Source organism: Coenobita brevimanus, chromosome 29 (genome assembly GCF_032717465.1).
Source record: "Coenobita brevimanus isolate Jiangsu-jjx chromosome 29, ASM3271746v2, whole genome shotgun sequence".
Classification (NCBI taxonomy): domain Eukaryota; kingdom Metazoa; phylum Arthropoda; class Malacostraca; order Decapoda; family Coenobitidae; genus Coenobita; species Coenobita brevimanus.
In genome coordinates, this window is record NC_136982.1 from 38,665,853 (window position 1) to 38,690,682 (window position 24,830).

Below are 24,830 nucleotides of genomic sequence, written 5' to 3' on the forward strand. Positions count from 1 at the left end.
CAGACGTACCTTCACATTGGAAGATGACAGTGAACTGATAGGGGTGGGCTGGGGTGGCCTACCTAGGGAAATGCATTACTGCCAACGTCAGCCTCTTGACAGCTGCTAATATATAGCAATGAAATGATTGGCAGGAAATCTAGACAATACATTATAAATTAGGTAGTTCCAGGTGAATGTATATATCACTTAGGCTTCTCCCTTCCCTCCTTATATGTATATTTATTACGAAAATAGATTATACAGCATATTTCAGGGGGAAATAAACAGCGAAAATTAGCGAACGAGAGCACGTGAGCTGTTGTCAGGTGATAATTAGCCAATTCCAGGTGTATGGCACTATCACTTACCTTATTTCTTTTTTGTATATACTGTATTATTTGGTATAAGAATAGGGCATAGGGCTTATTTCAATGGATGAAATCAGTGGAAAATTCCAAGGAAGATTTACTTAGCGTAGAATACAGTGTGGTGGCCTGCAATAATTAGGTAGTTCCAGGTGAATGTAAATATCACTTAGGCTTCTCCCATCCTTTCTTATATATATTTTTATTACGAAAATAGATTATACACCATATTTCAAGGGGAAATAAACAGCGAAAATTAGCAACGAGTGCACGTGAGGTGTTGTCAGGTGATAATTGGCCAATTCTAGGTGTATGGCACTCTCAATTACCTTATTTCTTTCTTGTATATATTATTTGGTATAAGAATAGGGCATAGGGCTTATTTCAATGGATGAAATCAGTGAAAAATTCCAGGGAAGATTTACTTAGCGTAGCACGGCCGGGCAGGCGAGAGGATAGGGTAATGGAGGGGGGGGGTAGGGAGGGGAGTCAAGAACGGGGAGAAATGGGTAAATTGTCAACAATGGATGGGAGTACAGATGAGATTAGGAATGCTGACTAGTGTTGGACATTGGCAGTACTGATAGATGATACAAGCCACCACTTGAAAGCCCGGGTGAATTCAAAATAACACAGAATCACAAAAGTGACGCCCCGCGGTATGATCCCTTGCTCCCAAGCGTCACGAGAGTGACGTCCCGCGGTTAAGGGGTTAATATCCTCTCTAACATGCTAATGCCTTAAAATAATTTGTATTGTTATACTCCTAATAAATAACAATACTTTAGCGAAAATCTGGTCTGTTTATGAACTGTCAACTCATTTAATACAAATAAATGGGCAGCTGCACGAACATTTGTTATGGACCAATCAGCTGTTTTCAGACACAGAAAGAAAGCGTGGATTCTAGGCCTTAAGAACATAAAATTGGTATAGTTGACAAGTAAGGAACACATACGGGTTGTTCATATGGTTACCACCCTGTGTTGTAAATGGTTTCCTGGCTTACAGGAATCTTGAAAAGAAAAGAAGAGTAATAAAATGTGACAGAAAAATGGAAGAAATAGGAAAAGAGGAGGACAGACACAGAAAAAGAATGATAATGGTGAAGGAAGAAGTAGACAGCACTATATCAAGTGAGTGGATGATGCTCGCCACCACCTACCAACACCAAACCAAGAACAGTTCTATTAGTTATTAAGTAGAATTAACATGCTCCACGTAGATACTAGACAGACCCACTCAAGTGTGTCATGACTCAGTAATATGCTCCAAACAGAAAACAAAAACACATACAAGCATGCCATCAACCTATACCAGACCTGCTTTACAAGAGCTTGATAGAGCTGGCGTATCCTGGAGTCTCCAATGAAGAGGAAGTGATTGTCCCGCTTCAAGAATGCCACATATCGCATGCATCTCCGGGAGTCTCTGTGAATTTAAGAGGTTGGAAAAACAGTCAGGGTCAAAGGTTCACCCAGTATTTCAGTTCTTCTACTTCTCACTTTCCTCTGCTGACTAATTTTACTTAACTCAGAGAGGCTTGGTATGTTTCTCTTGACAATGGAACTTGCTCACTGTTAATGTGGTTCTGAAAGCAAAGTGATGGACATGCCCTAAATACAATGTAGGTACAGCGGAAAAGCGGGCAAACTTTTGTCCCTTACAGTACATAAGGAAATTCATTCCCCTCTAAAATATATGTTGGTTATAGATGACACCACAGCCACACAAAGGAAGTGTCATAAGTGCAGTGGAGAACCAGATTTGCCAATGTCAAAACCAAAACTGCTGTCACTGCTGGGTATGAAAATAAAATGGGTAAACATTCTGAGAATGAAAAAGATGACTGACTCTTTATTTCATATATGACTATAAAACTCCATGCAATACAGTATTTCTGGTGGTTATTATTTGGTGGCGTTATAAGTGGGGAGTGGGGAGCCTGAGAAGGCAATTCCACTGATATCAAAATTGCTGTGGTTATGTCTAACATCTTGCTATTTCTGGGCATGTTTTAAGATATCAAGGCTATACCCACAGAGACAGACACAGAAAGAAAGCATCATGATCTGTTTGTATATCACACTGTAGTGGGATGGTGTTTCATTCTTCAAACTGAATAAACATGCTGAATTTCAACAGTACATAAAAGTACATTACCATACATAACCACCTAAAGAGGACTCAAATATTATTAGCAAAGACTCACATGTCAGAGTATGTGTGTAGCATACAGCCATAAGGCTGCCACACCAGTGCCCCCTGGAACCTGCCATCAGAAAGCAAGCGCTGGCACGAGTCACCACCTACAATAACAAACAAGAAGATGGAATTAATGACCGTCAACTATACGAGGGCCATTAAGATGGATGGCTATTCAGTTATTATTAAGTCCTAATCAGCCCTCAGACTATGGTATGTAACTTCTGAATATAAAATCCAGGTTGCTATTTCGTTGTGGTAAGAAGAGGTTTCTAAAGCAGAAGATCTACAGTACTCAATAATGGCAACAGTGTATATGAAAACAGGTAAAATATGCAATCATGTGATAAGGCAGCCAATAACAATTCAAATATGCAACCTGAGGAGTGAAAGATAAAAATGGTATATTGCTAGCTGAGAAGGGAGAAAAAGTGAGCATATGGAGAGAACACTTTAAGAAATTGCTGAAAATATAGAATGAAAATAATGCAAGTATAAGTGGCTGGGGAATGGTAGGGAGGAGGAGGGATATGAGAAGAGAGGAAGGAATCAGCAGGATGGAAGTAGTGGAAGCAATAAAGAAAGTCAAAATGGGGAAAGCCCTAGGGATTGACGTTGTGTGTGGTGAAATGCTGAAGCATGTAGGAGAGACAGTAGTAGCATGGATATGGAAGATGTGCAGACTGGCCTGGGAGGAAGGTAGAGTCTAAGAGGATTGGAAGTCAGACATAATTACTCCCCTATACAAAGGAAAAGGGGAAAAAGAAGTGTGTGGTAATCATAGAGGCATTTGTCTTCTTAATGTAACAGGAAAAGTATATGGTAGGTTACTTACTGACAGAGTTAGGGTAATAACAGAAGAATTACTTGGAGAAGAACAGGGAAGTTTTTAGGAAGGGAAGAGGCTGTGTAGATCAGATATTCATTCTTAGGTCTTTGCTGGAAAATTTTCTAGAGAAGGGAAAGAAGTTGTGTGCGGCCTTCATAGATTTGGAGAAAGCATACGCCAGGGTGAATAGACAAGGAATGTGAAAAGTATTAACCCCCAAAAGACGGGTGTCCACTGAAGACGCCCGCACTCATAGAGGGGGAAACAGGGTAATGAAACCCGCCCAGCTGGACTCGACTATTTATTCGGTCATACCTGGAATTGCAACTTTACTCTCTCAATATGCTGCGTTATACCACAGTTTACTTCGTATACACATATCGCTTTAACTTCTCTTCCTTACTTTCCTACATTTATAATCGGGTTATGTCGTGACATCAACCACGTGCAGATTAATAAATACTGTACAGTAATCCCTGTGCTTTCCGGACGCCCACTTTCTGGACACCCCACTTACCAGACATTGTGGGCCTGGACCTTCGGAAACCAAAAATGGCCAAAAAATGAAAAAAAATACCCCCCAAATCCGAATTTCTTCCCACCCGTAATTTGAAATTGCCGCGCGGCACCAAACAGCTGTTACACCACAGACCCTTCACCCCTTCCTTCCTCCCCTTTCCCCCTTCCCCTGTCAGGGTTGCCATTTGGTATTTTTCATTACCAAATGTGGGCCAATTTGGTAATGAATCAGAATAATGCATTACCAAAAGGATTTTTCACATGTATGATGGTACACAGGATGAAGATGGTGCATTGTCTGCTCTCTCTGATTAATCTGCTAGCCAACATAGCGTGAAAATAATCAACATTCTGTTACTTGGATGGGTGACTGCCTGGGAACACCAGATGCTGTTGGCATCCCAACATCAAGTGGGGTTGGTGGAGGATTAGTGCCCCTCCCTGTAAAACAATTAACTCTAAGCCCTTGGCCACCCCGTTTGGGATACATGGTGTCTGACAAATGAATGAAAATGAATTAATGTTATTATAAGGAGAGTGATTACATGTATTTCCCCTTGTATATATAATTAGTGAAGAATAAATGCTTCCTTTAAGAATTTGGTAATGAAAATTGAGGAATTTGGTAATGTGGCCGAGTTCAGATCTGGCAACCCTGTTCCCAGTTACTGCCTAACCTTCGTTCAGGGAAGACGTCCATCATAATCAATGCTGCACGTGCTCATTTTTTGTGAATAAACAGTGAATAAACCGCAGTACCACACCACTAGACCACATGGGAATTTACAGTGTTGTGCAGTGTTATGAAATTAGAATTTAGAGTGCAAAGGATTAACTGTGGAGTGAGTGTGGAGTGCAAAGTGGCGGTTGGAATTGGTGTGGTTCAGTTAAGAAGAATGTGCAGTGTTAAACAATTATAACTCACAGTGCAAAGAATTAAGTGTAGCACAACACTGGATTACTGTATGTGCTTCAAGAGCATTTTCACAACTACCAGAGCCTTAGAGAGTTAGAGGAGGCGGCCACAGACGTGCTGTAAGTACAGTACAGTACCCTGTATGCTGCTAGGCCTAAGTATTTTCCATACTCACTTCTAATTCCCCATTCTCTGGTTCGTTTTCATTTCTTTCATGCTTTATGTCCATTATTGGTGTGAACAGGGTCTTAAATAGGTTTAAATAAGTACTATGCATGTCTGGTAGGGAGTTATTTAGGTGGCTTTCAAAGTTAGGCTGGGTTAGGGTTCATAAGTACCAGTCCAGCAGTCAGAGGCCCACTTTCCAGATGGGACCACTTTCCAGACATGCCTTTGGCTCTATTACATCGGATAGTGGAGGGATTACTGTATTCGTAAAAATAAGCAAGGGCAACTCACTTGTGGCGGGTCCAATTTTCGTCTTACAGTATTAGTGTGTGGGTAGGGGCGTGAAGTACACAACACTAGTCCCTCACGGGAGTAATATCCTCACAGTGATAACACCTTCACAGGATGGTCGTGGAGTCACACATCGCACCTGAACTCCACCCTTTGTCCCCGGCTACCCACACACTGACTCACGCTCACCCACACTCGCCCATAGCGTCTATTCTAAGGCCTGGTATTCATTATCGCCATGCTGATGGATGTTATGCTTACGCGACCGTATATAAAACCGTGTAAACATCGCGTAAGCATCCTTGTGTCTCTCTTTCTCTCCTGTACTCTCTCTCTCTCTCTCCCCCCCCTTCTTTCTCTTTCTCTCTCTCTCTCTCTCTCTCCCCCCTTCTTTCTCTTTCTCTCTCTCTCTCTCTCTTTCTCTGTCTCTGTCTGTCTGTCTGTCTGTCTCTCTTTCTCTCCTTTACCGTGTTAGATGCAGTAAGATTCGCACATGCTGTCCAAGGGTACTAGGTCCAAAAAGACGGGTGTATGTATCTGCGGTCATGCCCTCCCCAACCTCCCAAAACCCACCCCATCCCCCTACCACCACACCCACACACTACCCACCCCCCCATCCCTTCCCCCATCACCCACCACAATCGAACTCCCAAACCCCTACTGTCCCCTAACTCCCCCCACTATCCCCCCAATACCCTCCACAGCCTCATACCACCACTAATCTCCACCCTCCCACCACCCCTACCCTCCTCACCCCCCCACAACCCCAAATTCCCCCAACCACTTCCCCACACCCCCACCATCCCCTACTGCTCTCCCCCTATCCCCACCACCCCAACCCCGTACTCTCCTCCACCCCCCACCGCCCTACCTCCCAAACCCCCACTCCCCCAAACAACCTCACCCCTCCAATCCCCACCCTTTTTCCCCCACCCCCCTCTCGGCCCCCGACCTACCAACCCCACCCATCACCCCCCTCATCCCCCGACCTACCAACCCCACCCATCACCCCCCTCACCTCCAACCTACCCCCCACCCCCAGCCCCACTTCCCCCAAGCACCCAATCCCCATCTCTGCACCACCCCACAACCACCACACCCCTCCACCACCCCAACAAATCCCCAACCATATCACATCCTCCAATTATGCCCGTCCTGAGCGTATGTCAAAACATTACGATGACCGTATTTTAGGGGTTAAGGATATATGGAGTAAATGGGAAGTTGTTGAATGCCGTGAGGAGTATGTATGAGGGTGCTAAGGCTGCAGTGCGTGTGGATAGCGAACTGAGTGAATTTTTTATTTGAAGGTTGGATTGAAACAGGGATGTGTCATGTCCCCATGGTTGTTCAATCTGTATATGGAAGGGGTTATAAAGGAGATACAAGATAAGGCAGTGGATGTTGGAGCCACCCAAATACAAGAAGGCAGTGTTTGGAAACTCCCTGTACTGATGTTTGCAGATAATACTGTACTGTTAAGCGAAGACAAAGGGGAACTGCAAGGCTTGGTAAATGAGTTTGGGAGAGTGTGTAAGAAACAGAGTCTAAAGGCCAATGTAGGGATGAGTAAAGTTGTGGTCTTCAAAAGCAGTGAAGCCAATGAATGTACAGTGAGGTTACATGAAAAGGAAATGGAAAATGTGAGTGCGTTTAAGTACTTAGGTAGCGTGATGAGTAACGATGGAAGTTTAGAGGGTGAAGTGCTTGAAAGGGTACAACAGGGAAGAAAGGTTGCTGGTTCTTTGAAAGCAGTGATAAGGAACAGGGATGTGAGCATGGAAGTAAAAAAGTCACTGCATGACAGTATGGTGATACCAAGTCTAACGTATGGAAGTGAAGCTTGGACCTTGTTGGAAGGACACTAATCAAGAGTGACAGCAGTGGAAATGAGTTATTGAAAGAAGCATGTGGAGTTGCATGGCGAGACAGACTGACAAATGAGGAAGTGAAGGAGAGTTGTGGTGTGGATGTGGGTGTGATAGAAAGTGTCAGGAGAAATACACTTAGGTGGTTTAGCCATGTAGAGAGGATGGAGTGCAAGGGACTAAAGAGTGAGATGGAGGAGGGAAGAGGGATGGGGAGGCCGAGGATGAGATGAAGGGATAGAGTGGAGAGGTATATGAGAGAGGAGGGTGTGAGCTGGGAGCAGGACAGTGAAGTGGCATTGGACAGGGTGACGTGGAGGCAATTTGTTTGTCACCACCCCTTATGGGATTGAGATGTCTGGCAATAGATGGATAGATAATCCAAACCCTAGTTCCAATTAAAAAATGGGGTTAATCACATTACAGTGAACCCTAAAACTCATAATTCAAAGGAAAAGTTAATGACCTTCAAAGCTCTTAAGTTCAGTGAACCAAAGTATCCAAACAAAATGGAACTGGCCTGCATAGTAATGACGGCTCCCTTAAATCTTGAGGAGCCTGAAACAGTAAAGAAGTGTCCTTTTTGTGTCACAATATTTCTCTTATAGAGCACCAGATTCTTTAAAATGCTACCCATATCAATAAAGCAATCTATGGGAAAAAAAAAAAAGAAAAAAAAAAAAAAAAAAAAAGAAAAAAAACTTTTCCTGAAAACTTATGATCTCTCTGATAGTACTGCGATGGAGAAATACAAGAAATATGCAGCACAGTGCTCTTTTTGCTCTAACTTGGCCAAGACTTTTGGTGTTTTACAGTCAATCTGAGGTATTTCAATGGCAGAAAAAGACAATACTATGGTCCTGTGTCCTTTCCATATGACTTCTTTGAGACCATTATCATATTCCAGAGATAATCTATTGTTGCAACTCTGTATTTGTAATGGAGGGATGGCAATTTTAGGCCAAGTTGGAGTAAAAACAGTTCAGTAAGGGTCATTCTTCTGATGCAATCATACTTATGAACTAATAGCCATATTGTTATTATAAGATTCTGAGTGCTAGCATATTCTTATAAAATGAAACAACATTTTTGAGAAACATAAGATTATACTGTAATTACTAATGAAAACATTTGTATCATAATTCTACTGAAACAATTTGGTGTATACTTCACTCTAAGAGTGACAGGGATACTACAGTAAATGTAAGAGGTGATGTATATGTGTATGTGTGTGTGTCTTTGTAGCTAGCTACAGTCTATGCATGCATGTGTATATCTATGCATATGCTGTAAACCCACCGCAAATTGACTTAGGACCTACACATACAGAATTGCCATGGGAGAGTTGTCTGTCTTTGCTTTGTGTTTCCACCTCTACCAAGTGAAATTTTTGGGCAAGAAGTAACTGGCAACTCCTCTGGTGTTGGCGGGAGGTGGTGAAATATTCAGCACATCAGTGCCGGCCCAGAAGTGAGAGTGGGAGTATGTGTTCCTGTCGCTCCAAGCTTGCACCTCTCTCTTTTTTCGTACTGTCACTTCTTATTCCTTTTCTTTCCATTACAGGTGGCTTTACATTGAGTGACAAGCCAAATGGTTTCTTGTAAGCCAAGAAACCATTTACAACGCTGGGTGGTAACCATATAACCAAACCATATTGCTCCCTACGTGTCAACAAGTGGGTTGGTGGAGGGTTGGTGCCCCTCCCTGTAAAACAACTAACTCAGTGTCAAATGGCCACCCTTTACGGGATTATGGTGTCTGGCAATAGATAGATAGATAGATTACTGATTGCCCTGTTATTTTCCTTGAGCTGAGTTGTCATGCCTAGAAAGTACTGCTCAAGGAATGAGAAGGTCCGTATCATTGCATGGAGGCAGGCTAATGTCCCTATCAACCAGATTTGTGAACGTACTGGACGCGCAAAGTCAACCGTCATGAAGATTCTTGCTGCAGCGCAAGGCCTGCCACCTGATGTCATACCAGAGCACAAGCATGGCGGTGGAAAGAAGAGGACGACTTCCAGAGGTACAGATACACTTCTGAAGAGGGAAGTCATCAAGAATCCTCGACTGACAGCAGCAGAATTGAAGTGAATGCATCCCCAGCTGTTACAAGATGTTTCAATTCGAACTATCCAACACCGCTTGCAGAAGGAGCTGGGTTTGCCAAGCCGCACCACAGCCAAGAAAAAGCTTCTCACTGACCGCATGAAGAAGCAGTGCATTCAGTTTGCCAAGAAGTATGCATGCTGTACATCGGATGAGTGGAGAAAAGTTATGTTTTCCGATGAAAGCACATTTCAAGTGTTCCAGGTGCATTCTGCCAAAGGTTCGTCGCCCTGCCTCCTGTAGTCGATATGACCCTGCTTACACAGTGCCGACTATTAAGCACCCACAATCAGTAATGGTAATGGTATGGGGGTGTTTCTCAGGTGAAATGGGAAGGGGAGGCCTCTACTTTCTTCCTAAGAACTTGATGATGAATGGTGGCCGGTACATTCAAGTTCTGAAAGATCATTTGTTAAACTTTTTTGCTATTAATGGGTGCGACTTTTTCATGCATGATTCAGCTCCATGTCACAAGTCAAGAAAGGTGACAAAATGGCTTCAGGATAATTGGATTGAGGTCCTTGACTGGCCTGGCAACAGTCTGGATTAAAATCCGATAGAAAACTGATGGGTAAAGATGAAGAAAATCGCAGCAAAGAAGAAGACACCCAATCTGCACAACCTCAAGACTGAACTGACAAATGTTTGGTGCAAAGAAATGTCCTTAGATTACTTTAGAGATCTAAGTGATTCCATGTCAAAATGCATCCAACTGGTCCTGAAAAACAAGGGAAACATGATTTCATATTAATGAAGGGCATTTCATGAACAAACATTGTGATATATAGACATTCCTTAACATTACGCGGCTTTGACATTCACGGTTTTGAATATCCGCGGATGGCTATTGAAAAAAAAAATTATCTCACTGAACTCTGCTGACACTGTAACATTATCCCAGGCACAGTTTTTGGCTGTTTTAGTATAGTAATGGCATTATCCAGTGAATAAAATATACTGTAACACTCTTCCTTTTGGAGGGAGCTGGGATGAGCACAGTTGTCAGAAGAGGCCATGCAGGAGTACACTATTCATTATTTTCAACTTTTATTAGTGTTCTTGTATTAAATAAAGTAGTTGTTTTGTGTTCTTGTATTAAATAAAGTGGTTGTAAACATGCACATAGGGTTTTTCTTTAGTTATATAAGGAAATGGGGGGTCCTGGGTGTTTTTAAGGGGGGGGGGGCAGCAGATATACGCGGGTTTTTAACATTCACGGGTGTCTCTGTTACCTAACCCCCACGAATGTTAAGGGATGACTGTACTATGATTTCTGTGTTTTTTAATACCTTGTGGGGGGAAGTCCTACGTCAATTTGCGGTAGCTGTATATCTAAACAAACTCATGCATAAGAATTTGAGGCTCCTATGACCAGAGAGGCGTAACCCTCAAAATGGCAGAAATGTACATTCTGCTCGGAAAAGATAGTTCAAACCTTCCTATACAACGTGGTGTGATTTTTCAGGCACAGATCGACCATGCAGCAGGTGGTAGGATAGACTAGGATTGCATAGTTTCATGTGTGGAAAACCTCCATTTAACTCTTCAAACAAGGGCCAGAGGGGTGGATGCCTCAGTCCCTGGGCAGCCAATGAGCATTCGTATCTCGGTACACGCCTGCTGCTCAGCCAATAATGAGTCACCCACCGCACGCCAGCCAACACCACACATCTCAGTGAACACGTGAGACGTCAGTGGTCAGGCCATTGTCGCCATTTCCTTGTATATTTTTTGTCTAATGGGCAGATTACCGGTATACCTTTTGCCATGAGTGACAGTGACACGGAAAGGAATGAACAATGCCCACAGCATACTCGCAAGCGTCTCAGGATGCCAGAAACTTGGAAAAAAGGAGCGACAAAGATGAAAAGAGACAATGGACAAGCCTATATCAGCCGAGTTAATCAGGCACGTGTTGCAGCGAGTCACACCCAAACGACGACTTCCTCGAATACTAACCCCCCCACATCCAACCACATGACCACACTGGCCTTGAAGGAGGTGTAGGCAGATATATTTTGTTACTACATATTTTTAAATAAATTCATCATCTGTAAGTATACTTTTCAGGTCTCAAAAACAAACACATATGTAAAATACAATAAAAAAATTTATATAAAATTAACTGAAGGTCAGAAAAGAATGAGGTTTTGATAACTTACTATACTCATAATAGTAATACTTTATATTAACCGTTTTCTCTATTCAGGAATATTTTATGGGTGGCTCTCATGGAAGGGGGGGCAAACTCTCCCATATAAAAGAAAATCCTTTAAATTTTTTTTTCCAAAATAAACAGATAAAAAGTACTTGCTGAGACAATCATTTTGTTGTGACTACGATGCCTTTTTGGTTCAGACTTATTACACCAACAATTCTCCAACTTTCACCTTCAATAACTCAAAATATACCTTGCACAGGTTATGCCCCTCTGGTCCTAGGAATCTCATTCATTATGCATGTTTTTCTGCTGTATTTTTTTTTTATGTACCATCATGTTTCTTTGCTGTGTTTGTAACTGTCTTTAATATGATCATGTTTGGTCCATGTATTCATCAATGTATCTCTTTGCTTTCATGTACCCATCCTGCTTGGTCTTCAGTGGCAACATTCCCCAGGGTGTTAGGAATTGTGCTAAATGATAAATAATCTAAATAAAATGATGGGAGGAGGAGGAGGAGGAGGAGGAGGAGGTTCAGAATAATGATTTTCAAATATACAATGGTCTTTTAAAATGCATTAAATCTCAGTCTTCCTTCAACAGCACAACAGGCAAGCATCATGTATATAATCCAGGTTTCATTCAGTTCTAGGTACTGAACAGAGTGCAGTAAAGACTTTTTTTTTTTTTCTTTATAGACCTGGCTGGTCCAGGGGAAAGTTGATGGGACAGGGAAGGGGAAAGGAAAGGTGATGGAATAGGGAAAGGGAGAGGGAGGGGTGATGGGATGGGGAATGGAAGAGGGAGACGGAAAGGGAAACGGAAAGGGAGAGGGAGGGTGACAGAATAGGGAAAAAGAGAGAGAGGGCGATGGGAGAGGGAAAGGGAGAGGGAGGGTGATGGGAGAGGGAAAGGGAGAGAGAGGGTGATGGGAGAGGGAAAGGGAGAAAGAGGGTGATGGGAGAGGGAAAGGGAGAGAGGGGGTGATGGGAGAGGGAAAGGGAGAGGGAGGGTGATGGGAGAGGGAGGGTGATGGGAGAGGGAAAGGGAGAGGGAGGGTGATGGGAGAGGGAGGGTGATGGGAGAGGGAATGGGATAGGGAGGGTGATGGGAGAGGGAGGGTGATGGCAAAGGGAGAAGGAGGGGTGATGGGATAGGGAAGGGAGAGGGAGGATGATGGGAGAGGGAGGGTGAAGGGAGAGGGAAAAGGAGAGAGAGGGTGATGGGAGAGGGAAAGGGTGAGGGAGGGGTGATGGGAGAGGGAGAGGGAAAGGGACGGGGAGAGTAATAGGATAGGGAAAGGGAGAGGGAGAGTGATAGGATAGGGAATGAGAGAGAGAGGGCAATGGGAGAGGGAACGGAAGAGGGAGGGTGATGGGAGGGGGGGAGAGGGAGAAGGAGGGTGATGGGATAGAGAAAAGAAGAGGGAGGATGATGGGATAGGGAAAGGGAAAGGGAGGGTGATGGGATAAAGAAAAGGAGAGAGAGAGAGAGAGAGAGAGAGAGAGAGTTCTCTTCTATGTCCTGAAAACATTATGAAAAAAGTAGAAAAAATAAACTAAATGCATATCCGTGTGTGTATGTGTGTGTGTGTGTGTGTGTGTAGTAGTAGTGGTGGTGGTGGTGCTAGTAGTAGTAGTAGTAGTAATGAGATACCCTGGTATTGTAAACTGGAAATTTCACCTTTATAATATATCCCAGTTCCACACCTCAAGGACAAGTAACATACTTTTTTTTTTTTTTTTTAATGCGAGGAAGAAGGAACCAAAGGCCGCGAGTCCGCAATTATTGTTCCCTCCAAGAGAAAAACAAAATACAAGAGAGAGCCAAATTCAAGATCCGATCACTTCGAGATGCCTGGACACACTGCGTTTTAAAGACTGGAGATCATAGGAAGCAGGAAATACAGATAGAGGGAGACAGTTCCAGAGGTGACCTGTTGCATAAACGAAGCACTGGGAGTAACGGTTAACTCTTGCATTAGAGAGTTGGACAGAAAAGGGATGAGAGTTTCCTACTAGACGGGTGCTACGCGCCCGTCGAAGAGGTGGAGGAATGCATGCAGACAGTTCAGAGGAGCAGTGACCATTGAAGTAGCGATAGAAAAGAGATTAAGATGCAACAGTGCGACGAAGAGACAAAGGTTGAAGGGAGCCAGTAAGAGGAGGAGAGTTAATGAAACGAAAAGCCTTTGACTCCACCTGACTGAGAAGAGCTGTATGTGGGAAGCCTCCCCACACATGAGTTGTACTCCACACAGGGGCGGATAAAACCCCTGTATAGAGTCAACAATTGTGCAGGGGTAAAGAAGGAACGGAGTCGGCTTAGCACTGTCCACTGCTACTCTATGTATTTATCTGGTTTCTCCCGCAAAAATATTCGACACCCTCCTTGGTATCGTTCTAGAGTTTACTTCATGATAATACTGGGTTGACAAACGAATATAAAAGTTTTCTGGCCAAGGATGTTTTCTATAAATTCTTGAAGCCACTATACTATTTTATTACGTTTAGCGGAGAACCCGAATAATGAAAGGGTTTATTAAATCTAACCTAGCCTGTTTGGCTATCCTGGACTGAATAAAACCGTCTGGACATATACCGAAAAAAGTTATCAGTCCATTCGATGCGAGGAAGCTCTTTTCGTACAATTTTCTCATACACTAGCCCCAAACGATTTTTATCCACCTCAGAAGAGACTGTTTGACACTGTGAGATTACGCATCGCCTTCGTTAACTCCTTCAGCAGTGTGGTGCTCCTCTAAGCCTTAGAGAATCGTTTGAGTGCAGCAAGACTTTAAAAAAGAAAAAAGCACGTCGTCTGTTTGAGAGGAATGTAAGTACCAAGGCCGTGCACACGGGGGGGGGGGTTTAACCCCCCATTTGGAAAGAATGAAAAATTCGAATGAAAATAAAACTTAAAACGCAACTCATTCAATTAATTAAACCACGCTGAGAATGTTACGATAGAAAAATAACAGAAAATGGAAGTTTGCAGAGCGTAGTGAAATTTTGTAGAATGTTTCATAAGGGTAAGTAAACGGTACTTCCGTGCAGCGAGTTGGTGTTTTCTCTTGTTTTTCCTGTGTTTTATAGTGAAATGTGTCAAGTAAATGGCCGAATTCTCTGTTTCACTTCCAAGGTTCTGCAGAGATCAGTATGTAACTTGCCCTCAGTTTGTACCCTTTCAGTACATTGGTCAGTTACAGTACCTAAGTTTACCGTATTGCGCTCAATCGGATTGAGCCTGTGCAAGATTAGGCAACATCCAAGGGGCGGTTGGGGTTTAATGCTCACGTAAAGCCACTCAGGGATGAGTGAGGCTGATCACTCTTATCTTAAATGTCAGGACCAACTTGCCTAACCCCTGGCTCCTACGCTCCTCAAGGGGCAACACAGGATTAGATGACGAATGGCTGAATGAATGAAATAAAGTGAATAAATTGTTATGAAAAAATATTTTTTTAAACCCCCTCCCCCTTTTAAAAATCCTGCGCACGGCCCTGATAGGTACTGTAAAGTAAGTATCCACAGCTAAGGGGTTCAACGTCATCATAATCAAGGGGTTAAAATAGACAAGAGAAGTGAGAATGGAAACCACAAATTTCTGAGTCAGTTACAGAACATTTGTGATCATAAATTTGGTCAGCCTGCATGCCGTCAGAGCGCATTCACCAGCGAGGGAGAGCTAAACACGCAGGGCTGTGATCTATTTTAACCATTTCACTGCGATATCGTTCCATCACTACCATTTTTTTTTTTAATCACCACCACCATCATCATCATTATCATTATTATTACAGTATTATCATAACTGAATAACATCGTACCGTTAAGCACCCTCACATGCGTAGGGCTCGAACTTACGTCGCCACCGCAGGTAGGTTCGAGCCCTACACAGGTGAGAGTCCTTAACGGTACGATGTTATTCAACCTGTCGTTAATACATTACCGGTATTATTATTATTATTAATTTTATTATTATTATTATTGTTATTATTTACTACTGCTACTACTATTACTACTACTATTCTATTATTATTATTATAATTATAATTATTATTATTATTATTATTATCATTATAGTCTTGCTACCTCCAAACGCTTTAATTCCGCCGAACGGAGACCTCTGGTATTGAAGGGGTTAATGAAAGCAGTATCTAATTCCTCCCTCGTTCAAAGTCTCCTCCCCCCTCAATAAAAAAAAAATCTGGCTGGAGAGCAAAAATGAAAATATAAAACCTGTCACCGTAATGAAGGACAGATAAGTAGGTTTTGGGGCAGTGTATTAAGTAGCTTACCTCCTTCCCTTTCATTTTCTTCCGCACATTATTATCCATCTACTACCAGACGTCATAATCCCGTAATGGGTGGCCACAAACAAATTGCCTCTACGACGCCCTGTCCCCTGCTATTTGGGTACCCTCCCTTCAGCTCATACACTCCTCTCTCTCTCATATATATATATATATATATATAATGAGCCTCTGTGGTACAGTGGTAGAGTGTGCGTTTCGCACACGGGTGAACCAGGGTTCGCGCCCTGCCAGGGTAATAAACTTTGGGAGTGTTCACCCGGCCACATACTGCATTGGCAGACACAAGGGGTGCTGTGGTTGAATCACTGTCGCTTACTATAAAGTATGTTTGCACCCAGTCGCCTTGCGTGGGCCGATTATACTTGGTTCACAGACTACAGACACATCCAAGGCCACTCCAACACTACCATTACACTTACAAGCACTTCTCACCCTACATACAATCTTTACCAGACAGCCTAAGCAACCTGGTAGAGATACATTGGTTGTATCGTCCCGACTTCGGTTGGGATAGGCCGGTCCTGCAGTGGATACTCAAACGGCTGATGATGATGCACTCTATCCCTCCATCTCACCCTTGGTGTCCCCTTCCTTCACATTCACATACACTCTTCTAGTCAGTCTCTCATTCTCCATCCTCTCAATATGGCCAAACCATCTCAAAGTACCGGTACTTCTCTTAACACTTTCAATCTCATTAGACATCGCCACCACAAAGATCCTTTACTTCCTCATTTCTGCCTGTCTGTCTCTTACTGAACATGTTCTTCTCAAATAACTCATCTCCACTGCTCTCACTCTTTAATTGTCCTTCCACCAGGGTGCAAGATTCACTTCATTATGTGAAAGTATGGATCACAATACTGTCATGCAATGACTTTTTTATTTCGATGCTCACTTCCCTATTCCTTACCAATACTTTCAAGTAACTAGCACCCATTCTATCCTGCTGCACATTATACTTCATAATTTTCTTGGATGTTACTCACGTAAATATTGATGGGAAGCAGTTTGGGTTTAACCCAGGCAAAGGGACCACTGATCGACAACTTCAGGAAAAATACATAGGAAAGAAAAGGGATCTGTAATCTGTTAATGTTGATTTGAGGAAAGCCTTTGACAGAGTCCCTAGGGAGGTGGTGAAGTGGACAATGACAAAGCTTGGGATGGGGAAGTGGCTGGTTAGGGTGGTCATGGCTATGTATGTGGGTGCTGGCACCTTGGTGAGAGAGAATGGAGATTTGAGCGGCGAGTTTTCTGTGAATGCTGGTGTGTATCAGGGGTCAGTCTGGAGCCCCTTGTTGTTTATCATGATGCTTGAAGCCCTCTCACGTGACTTCAGAAATGGACTCCCGTGGGAGATGCTGTACGCGATGATTTGGTGTTGATTGCAGAGAATGAAAGGGAGGCGAAGGAAAGATTTAAGAAGTGGAGAGATGGTATGGGACACAAGAGCTTGAGAGTAAATGCAGATGAAACAAGGACGAAGGTAACTATGGATGGTGGCAGTACTGTCATAGAAGAGGGAAAGTGACCATGTGCAATTTGCCACAAGGGCGTGGGAAGTAATTTCATCTTGTGCTGTGTTTGATATAAGTGAATGCATAAGAGATGTAGTGATATTTGAGGTAGACTGCGGGATAATGCCAATTTCATGTGTGCGGTGTGCCGGGGACATGTGGAGTTCAAGCGTGAAAGGACTAATCTTCCTGATGAGTCTCTCGAGTGTGCGGATAAATTTTGTTACTTGGGAGACTTGTTACGTGCCGGAGGTGGGGCAGGAGTTAGCTCTGTGGCTAGAGCGAGAAGTGGTTGGAAGAAGTTCAGGGAACTGTTGCCTCTCCTAACACTGAGAGGGCTCTCCCTTCATGCTAAGGAATGTTTGTATGCGGCACGTGTTGTGTAATGCTGTATGGTAGTGAGACTGGGCAGTAAAGGAAGAGGATATTCGCAGGCTCAAAACGTACAAATAACAATGATTAGGTGGATAAGCAGTGCGTCCTTGAATGCGAGGCCTTGGGGGGGGGGGGGCTAGGATTACGATGGAAGAGGTGAGAGGTAGGATGGGACTGGCGTGTATTGGTGTTGTGATGAGGAGAGGTAAACTGAGATGTTTCGGCATGTGGAGAGGATTGGAGATGACCACTGGGTGCAAAAAGTACGAAGTATTAACGTCAGGGGTAGGTCTGCGCGAGGCGACCGAAAAAGACCTGGAACGAGGTCACTGAGTGTGACCTCAGGGATAAGAGACTGAATATGTAGGCTGCCAGAGATCGAGCAGCATGGACAACCGCCATTAGGTGACCAAGGCCGACGCATGCAAGCATGTTGGAGCCTTTAAAAACAAAACGAAACGAAATGAAATGAAATGTTACTCATATAAACTATGTCGATGTTAATATGATATAAAGAACAAAGAAGACAAGGATAAGGTGTAATAGGCAAAATAGGTTAACAGGAAAAATAGGTCGCTCATGATGAAGTGCCATGAAACCTCCTGTCACCAAATATATATATATATATATATATATATATATATATATATATATATATATATATATATATATATATATATATATACACACACACACACACACACACACACACACGGTAGGTGGGGTGCCCATAATCCATTCACTCAATATAGGGATGTCTTATAGTTTCTACAATGAGTGACAAGCAAAATGGTGTGTGTGTGTATATATATATATATATATATATATATATATATATATATATATATATATATATATATATATATACGGTAGGTGGGGGCGCCCATAATCCATTCACTCAATGTAGGAATGTCTTACAGTTTCTACACTGAGTGACAAGCAAAATGGTTTCCTGTACCCAGGAAACCATTTACTAAGCTGAGTGGTAATCATATAGCCGGAGTTTCTGGCAGGGTTAAGTGTTCCCCAGATTCCCCAATCTAAAATCACTTAATCGTGGCAAACGTTTCGGAGAGCCTCGGAGGGCCCAATACCTGCCAAGGGCTCCAAACAAATGGGCAGATTCGCATGGCCATGTGGAATGTGAGAGGTGTGAATGAGAACAGCAAGAGGGTGGAAGTGGTGAATGTGTTCAAGAGTGCGAGATACGCCGTGATGGCATTGTGTGAAATGAAGATGAAAGGGTGTGAAGTGGAGTGGGAGGGTGTACAGTAAAGTGTGCACCGGTAAGGTCGGGCATGAATGGGAGAGGAAGATGCAGGGAAGGAGTTGCTTTGTTGATGAATGAAGTGTGACAGAGTGGAATGACAGATTACAAATGTGTCAACTCGAGATGTATGTAAGTCAAGTTCAAGTTTGAGAAGGTGAAAGTGGCAGTCATTGTAGTGTACGCGCTGTGTGATGACAGGAGTGAGAGAGAAAGACAGGTCTTGGGATGAGCTGGAAGAAGCAGTTGGAGAAATTCCCAGGAGCTAAATATGGACGATATGAATGGAAGAGTAGGCACTGGTCCTGAGGATGACATAATGGGTTGTAACGGGGTACCTGGAGAAAATGATAATGGGAAGCGACTGAAGGACATATGTCAGGAAAGGAGGCTGTGAATTTTAACTCGTATTTCAAACACAAAGCTGCACATAAATATACATGGTACAGAAGGAACGGGGATCGTGTTGAAAGGAGCCCGATTGATTACGAGCTCGTAGAGAAGTTGATGCTGGGAAAGGTAGCTGTTACGAGGGCCATGAGAGGACGATGTGGAGGTCTGTCAGATCATATGATTGTGGTATGCAAGATCAAGCTGAGAGGAGTGAGGTGAATCAGGAGAGACAGGAGCAGTCAGGGAGAAAGACTGAAAGTCGAGCTGACGATCAAAGAAATGGCAGACGAATACAGGACCAAAGTAGGGGAGGAGTTAGAATCAGTGAATTGGAATGGAATAGATCTGGACAGCCTGTGGAATGCATACAGGGATTGCTTAGTTAGGAATGCTAAAGTGGTGTGTGGTGTGGCAAGAATAACAACAAAGAAGAAAGGTACGGCATGGTGGGATGAAGAGGTTAAGAGAGCAGTGGAGGAAAAGAGAAAGAAGTGGCTAGAGTGGTTACAGAACAAGGGTTCAGCTGAAATAGGAACTTAATATACTGAGAGCAACAAGCACATAAAGAGACTAGTGAAGAGGAAAAAGGAGGAGGTAAATGATGATCTAAGAAGAAAAATGAATGCAAATTGCTCTGAAAATATGAAGTTATTCTGGAAAGAGGTGCGGAAATGTAGAAGTGACAGTGGAAAGAAATATGAAAGTGTGAAGGATGTAAGTGGTAAATTATTAACCCAAGAGGATGAAGTAAGGATCAGATGGAAAGAATATTTTGAAAACCTGATGAATGGGAATACGGAAAGCACAGCCACTGTAAACATGATTGGTTTTGGGTGTGTGCAGAGGAATGAAGTGCCAGGAAACGTGACACTCGCACAGGTGAAGAATGCTGTGAAGCAACTGAAAAAGGGGAAAGCAGCTAGGGTTGATGAGGTGTATGCAGAGACGATTAAGTGTAGTGGAGAGAGCGGAATGAAGTGCTTCTTGAAGATAAATAGGAAGGCATGGATGAGTGAAACTGCGCCAGGAGAGTGGAAAAAGGCTGTGATTGTACTCCCGTACAAAAGTAAAGGTGAGCGAAGTGAATGCAAGAATTATCGTGGGATTTTTTTTTTTTTTTTTTTTTTTTTTTTTTTTTGTGTTGTAGGGAAAGTATATGGATTTTTTTTTTTTTTTTATTGAGAATGTAAGAGAGATATCAGAAGTCCTTGTGAGTGACGAACACGGTGGTTTTCGGAGTGACAGAGGATGTGTGGATCAAATTTTTGCAGTCAGACAGATAGTAGAGCAGGATCTGGAAAAAGCATACGACAAAGTACACGGAGATGGACTGTAGAAGGTTTTGCGCAGGTACGGTGTAGATGGTACGCTGCTGGGTGCTGTCGAGTTTTTATGACGGTAGTGAGGCACGTGTAAGGGTTAATGGGCATCTAAGTGAACGGTTCACGATCAGTGTGGGGGTGCGACAAGGATGTGTGATGTCCCCATGGTTGTTTAATGTATATATGGATGGGATGATAACAGACGTGAAAACACAAGTAATGGAGAGAGGAATGGCGTTGGTAATGAATGGTGATGAATGGAATATCTCAAATTTTTTGTATGCTGATGATGCAGTACTATTTGCAAATACCGGACAAGAACTTGGTTATAGTGCAGAATTTTGCTGATGTCTGTGAGTGTCATGCCTTGTGAGTAAATGCAGAAAAGAGTAAAGTGACGGTAATCGAGGGAGAAGGTGACTCCCACTGTGATGTTCCAATGAATGGGAAAGGACTGGAATTTGTGAGAGAGTTCAAATACCTGGGTACAGTGATAGAAAAGAGAGGAAAATGTGCAAAAGAAGTGGGAAGTAGAGTGACACAAGGAAGGAAAGTAGCTTGTGCCATGAAGGCCTCGATAAGAAACAGAGGCTTGAGTGTTGCAGCTGCACGAAGCTTACATGAAGAAGTGTTAGTGCCAACTTTAACATATGGATATGAGACTATGGTGTGGCATGAAAATGAAAAGTCAAGAATGAGAGCAGTGGAGATGTGACTGCTGAGTTATGTATGTGGAGTACAGAGAGTGGATAGCATACGAAATAGGCTAATGTAATTCGTGAAAGATGCGGAGTGATGAGGTCTGTGGACACCAGAATCGAAGAAAGTGTACTGAGATGGTATGGTCATGCGGAGAGAATGGACAACAACAGTGGTAAAAAAGGTATATCTGAGCGAATCTGCATGAAGGAGGAGGCGAGGTAGGCCAAGGAGATGGTGGAGGGATATGGTGGATGAGTGTGTGAGGGAGAGGTATAGAAGTCGGTGAGGCTAAGGAACTGACGAGAGATCAGGCTGGATGAATGTTGTGAGAAGAAGTGCATGATCAGGGATCTGGCACCCCTTTCTAACGTGACAGCGTCCGGACTGACTCTATCGGATACGCTTATGTGAAGCTACAGAATGTGGTGAATGTTTTTGGCGTATCACATAGACCCAAGAGACCGGGGGCTTGAGTGGTGAGTGAATGGATGCGTGGCCTATTGGACTGGTCAAACTTGGGCTGTCTGGACATTGCTACTCCTCACCCTGCCCTAGGGCGGGAAAGGAGGTCCGGATGATGATGATATACACACACACACACACACACACACACACACACACATATATATATATATATATATATATATATATATATATATATATATATATACTGTGTGTACATAGATACCGTAGACAGACAGACAGACAGATAGATAGATAGATAGACAGACAGACAGAGACAGATAAACAGACAGACATATATAGACAAATAGACAGATATAAACACGCACCGTCAAGGGGAGCCAAATAAAGGTGGGAGGCAATGAACGCAATCACCACAACGCAGGCGTACACCTTCAGATGTTCGATATTTGTTACCTCCTGAAACAGTCTCGATTTCACCATTTTCTTGCGCATCTCCGAATATGCGTTCATTCTGGCGCGAATAGTGTCTAAAAGTTTGTTTTTCTTCGCCATAATAGTGATCTTGAATAAAACTCCTGAGGGTTTAATTTCAAGCTCCAGTACACTGACTTGTTTAGTTGAGTGTTTTCAAATTTAACCTTTATATTGTAGTGATCTCTCTCTCTCTCTCTCTCTCTCTCTCTCTCTTTCGCTCTTTTTTTCTTGTCTATTCCGCTTACTTCAAGATTACTTTACTTATCAGAGGGAAACCCCTAAACGAGAAAGAATCAATGAGTGTGCTGAACAAGATGCTACTGTGAGTAAAAAAGTGTTTAGCAATTTAATACATATATACTCAGGGGAGACTATGACTGGGGTGATGATGATGATGATGATGATAATGATGACGTCAACCAGTGTGTTTGTTCATGTACTCTGCTCCCAGATCCGGAATTAAACAGTACACATCAAAAAGTGAACCTAAACAGTGATCATTCTCGGGTGAAAACTATGGCTGGGTTGATGATGATGATGATTCAATGAGTGTTCTTGCATTCTGTTCATCTCAGAAAAAAAAAAAAAAAAAGACGGTGAAACTAACCCTCTGACTATGGTTAATTTCTATAAAATCGTCCGTCGAATGCTGAAATGTAATATACTGGACTTAATTCTTGGTCAAAACATTAATCTTGATGGTTTTTAGCATTTATGGAGCCCTAGGTTTCTACTGAGACAAATCACCTAAAGTTTGCCGAAATAACAAGCAAAGTAAGCAGCTGCTAAAAGGGTTACACTGAGCTTAATAACATCGTCTGGCGCTGATAGAAATACAATGCAAAGTAAGTAGCAGCTATAGGGATAAACAGTGAGCGTAAAAATGTCGTCAGACGTTAGCCGAATAACAAGCAAAATACGAGTAGGCAGCAGCTAAAGAGTTAAATGGAGCGTGTTAAACTGCGTGACGTTGGTACAGTACAAATACAATGCAAAGAAGGCGAGTCGCAGGTAAAGGGCAAAGCTCTGTCCATGAGGGCTGTGAGAAAACTGATGTGGGGGCCTGCTCTGGGACTGGGAGGAAACACCTGAAGCGGGGACTGGGACTGGAGGGGAGCGGGAGGGGGGGGGGTGGAGTGGGAGGTTACAAAGATAAATTGACCAATCCGGTTCCGAAATAATGGTCTCACACACACACACACACACACACACACACACACACACACACTGAACATGCTGAGAAGAATGAAGTCCACCCAACAGTAATAATACAGGGAGATATACTGGTATATCTATCTATCTGTCTATGAATCTATAGCCAGACGCCTTAATCCCGTAAGGGGTGGCTACAAACAAATCGCCTCCATGTCGCCCTGTCCCCCGCCATTATGCTGCCCTTCCACCAACTTACACTCCCCTCTCTCATATACATCTCCACTCCATCCCTCCGTCTCATCCTTGGTCTCCCTTTCCCTCTCCCCCTCCCTCCACCGGTACGTCAATTTTATAATCCCCAAACTAATGTATGCATCGTCAGCTTGGTCATCCTCTCACTGTCACACACCACAGACTGGAGAGGGTACAAAAGGGGGCGTGTAGAATTCTGCGTGCATTGTACACGTTCTGTCACCCAGCGCTTGACACCACTCTTTTTTGGTGGTGTTAACGAGGCCTATAGCTTTTCGGCGAGGGGATTATTGAGAGGTTTATCACTCACCCGTGTCCCCGACAACTTCTCCCATCCTACACTTCCCTCTCCACCCACAGCCGCTACAATATAATACAACTAATAAAAACAAGAACTGCCTTCTACAAAAAAAAAAAAAAAAACAGTGCTATTCAAACCATAGTCAGATTTATCAATAATAAAGTAGTATGAGAAGCAAAGAAATTAAAAAAAAAAAAAATCATCAGTGAACACTTTAAAACAACCGTAGTGTCACTAACGTCCAAACCAGCGGTTTATTGGAAAATTTCTTACTGCCAATACTTTTTTCCCTTCTTTAAATGATACTGTACCTTGCTATCCTTACTCAAGGCACTTCAATATAGCTTTAATGTTCGTAAATTATAAGTCATTATTTTTTATTATATGTTATCAAAAACAAGCTCTCGAGAATCATCCAACATGCATCACAAATATATACTCTTAAGATGTATATTTTCAGCCTTCAGCTGCAGACAATGAATAAATCGTATAATAATAATAATAATAATTATTATTATTATTATTATTATTATTATTATTAGCTAATACTAACGGATCTGAATTAAACTTCCTACGTGTGGCTGGTTACTGGGGAAGGTTTTCCACTCTATACAATTTTGTAACCATGATTTTTAGAGTGATCAGCCCCCTCATCAAAAAAAAAAAAAAAATCTCAGACAGTGAAAGCAGGGCAGATATGGCTTTGATATCTTGCCAGCCTACATGTTGTACAACAGACTCTCATCCATAATGTTGTATCTGGGGAGCGTGAGCCTCCTAGTGATTCTCGGGGGGACAGCCCTCTCCCAAAAATAAAAACGATATGAAATTGGGGAAAGTGATTATATGGATTTCAACAGAACTTCTGGGACTGGTTCGTCTGGTTCCTTGGTAATGTCTTCCACTATATAAA

The 24,830-nt window shown here is 42.8% G+C and overlaps 1 protein-coding gene across 1 annotated transcript in view; it reads right to left on the minus strand.

Moving 5' to 3' along the window:
• Positions 1–24,830, minus strand: part of LOC145395008 (N-acetylneuraminate (7)9-O-acetyltransferase) — a 131,969-nt gene that overhangs the window by 82,346 nt on the left and 24,793 nt on the right. Inside the window, exons 2-3 of the mRNA XM_080268753.1 lie at positions 2,560–2,656; positions 1,670–1,778 (exon numbers count right to left, since the gene is read on the minus strand). Of these exons, the coding sequence (XP_080124879.1) occupies positions 1,670–1,778; positions 2,560–2,656 (206 nt within the window). The remainder of the gene's footprint in view (positions 1–1,669; positions 1,779–2,559; positions 2,657–24,830) is intronic.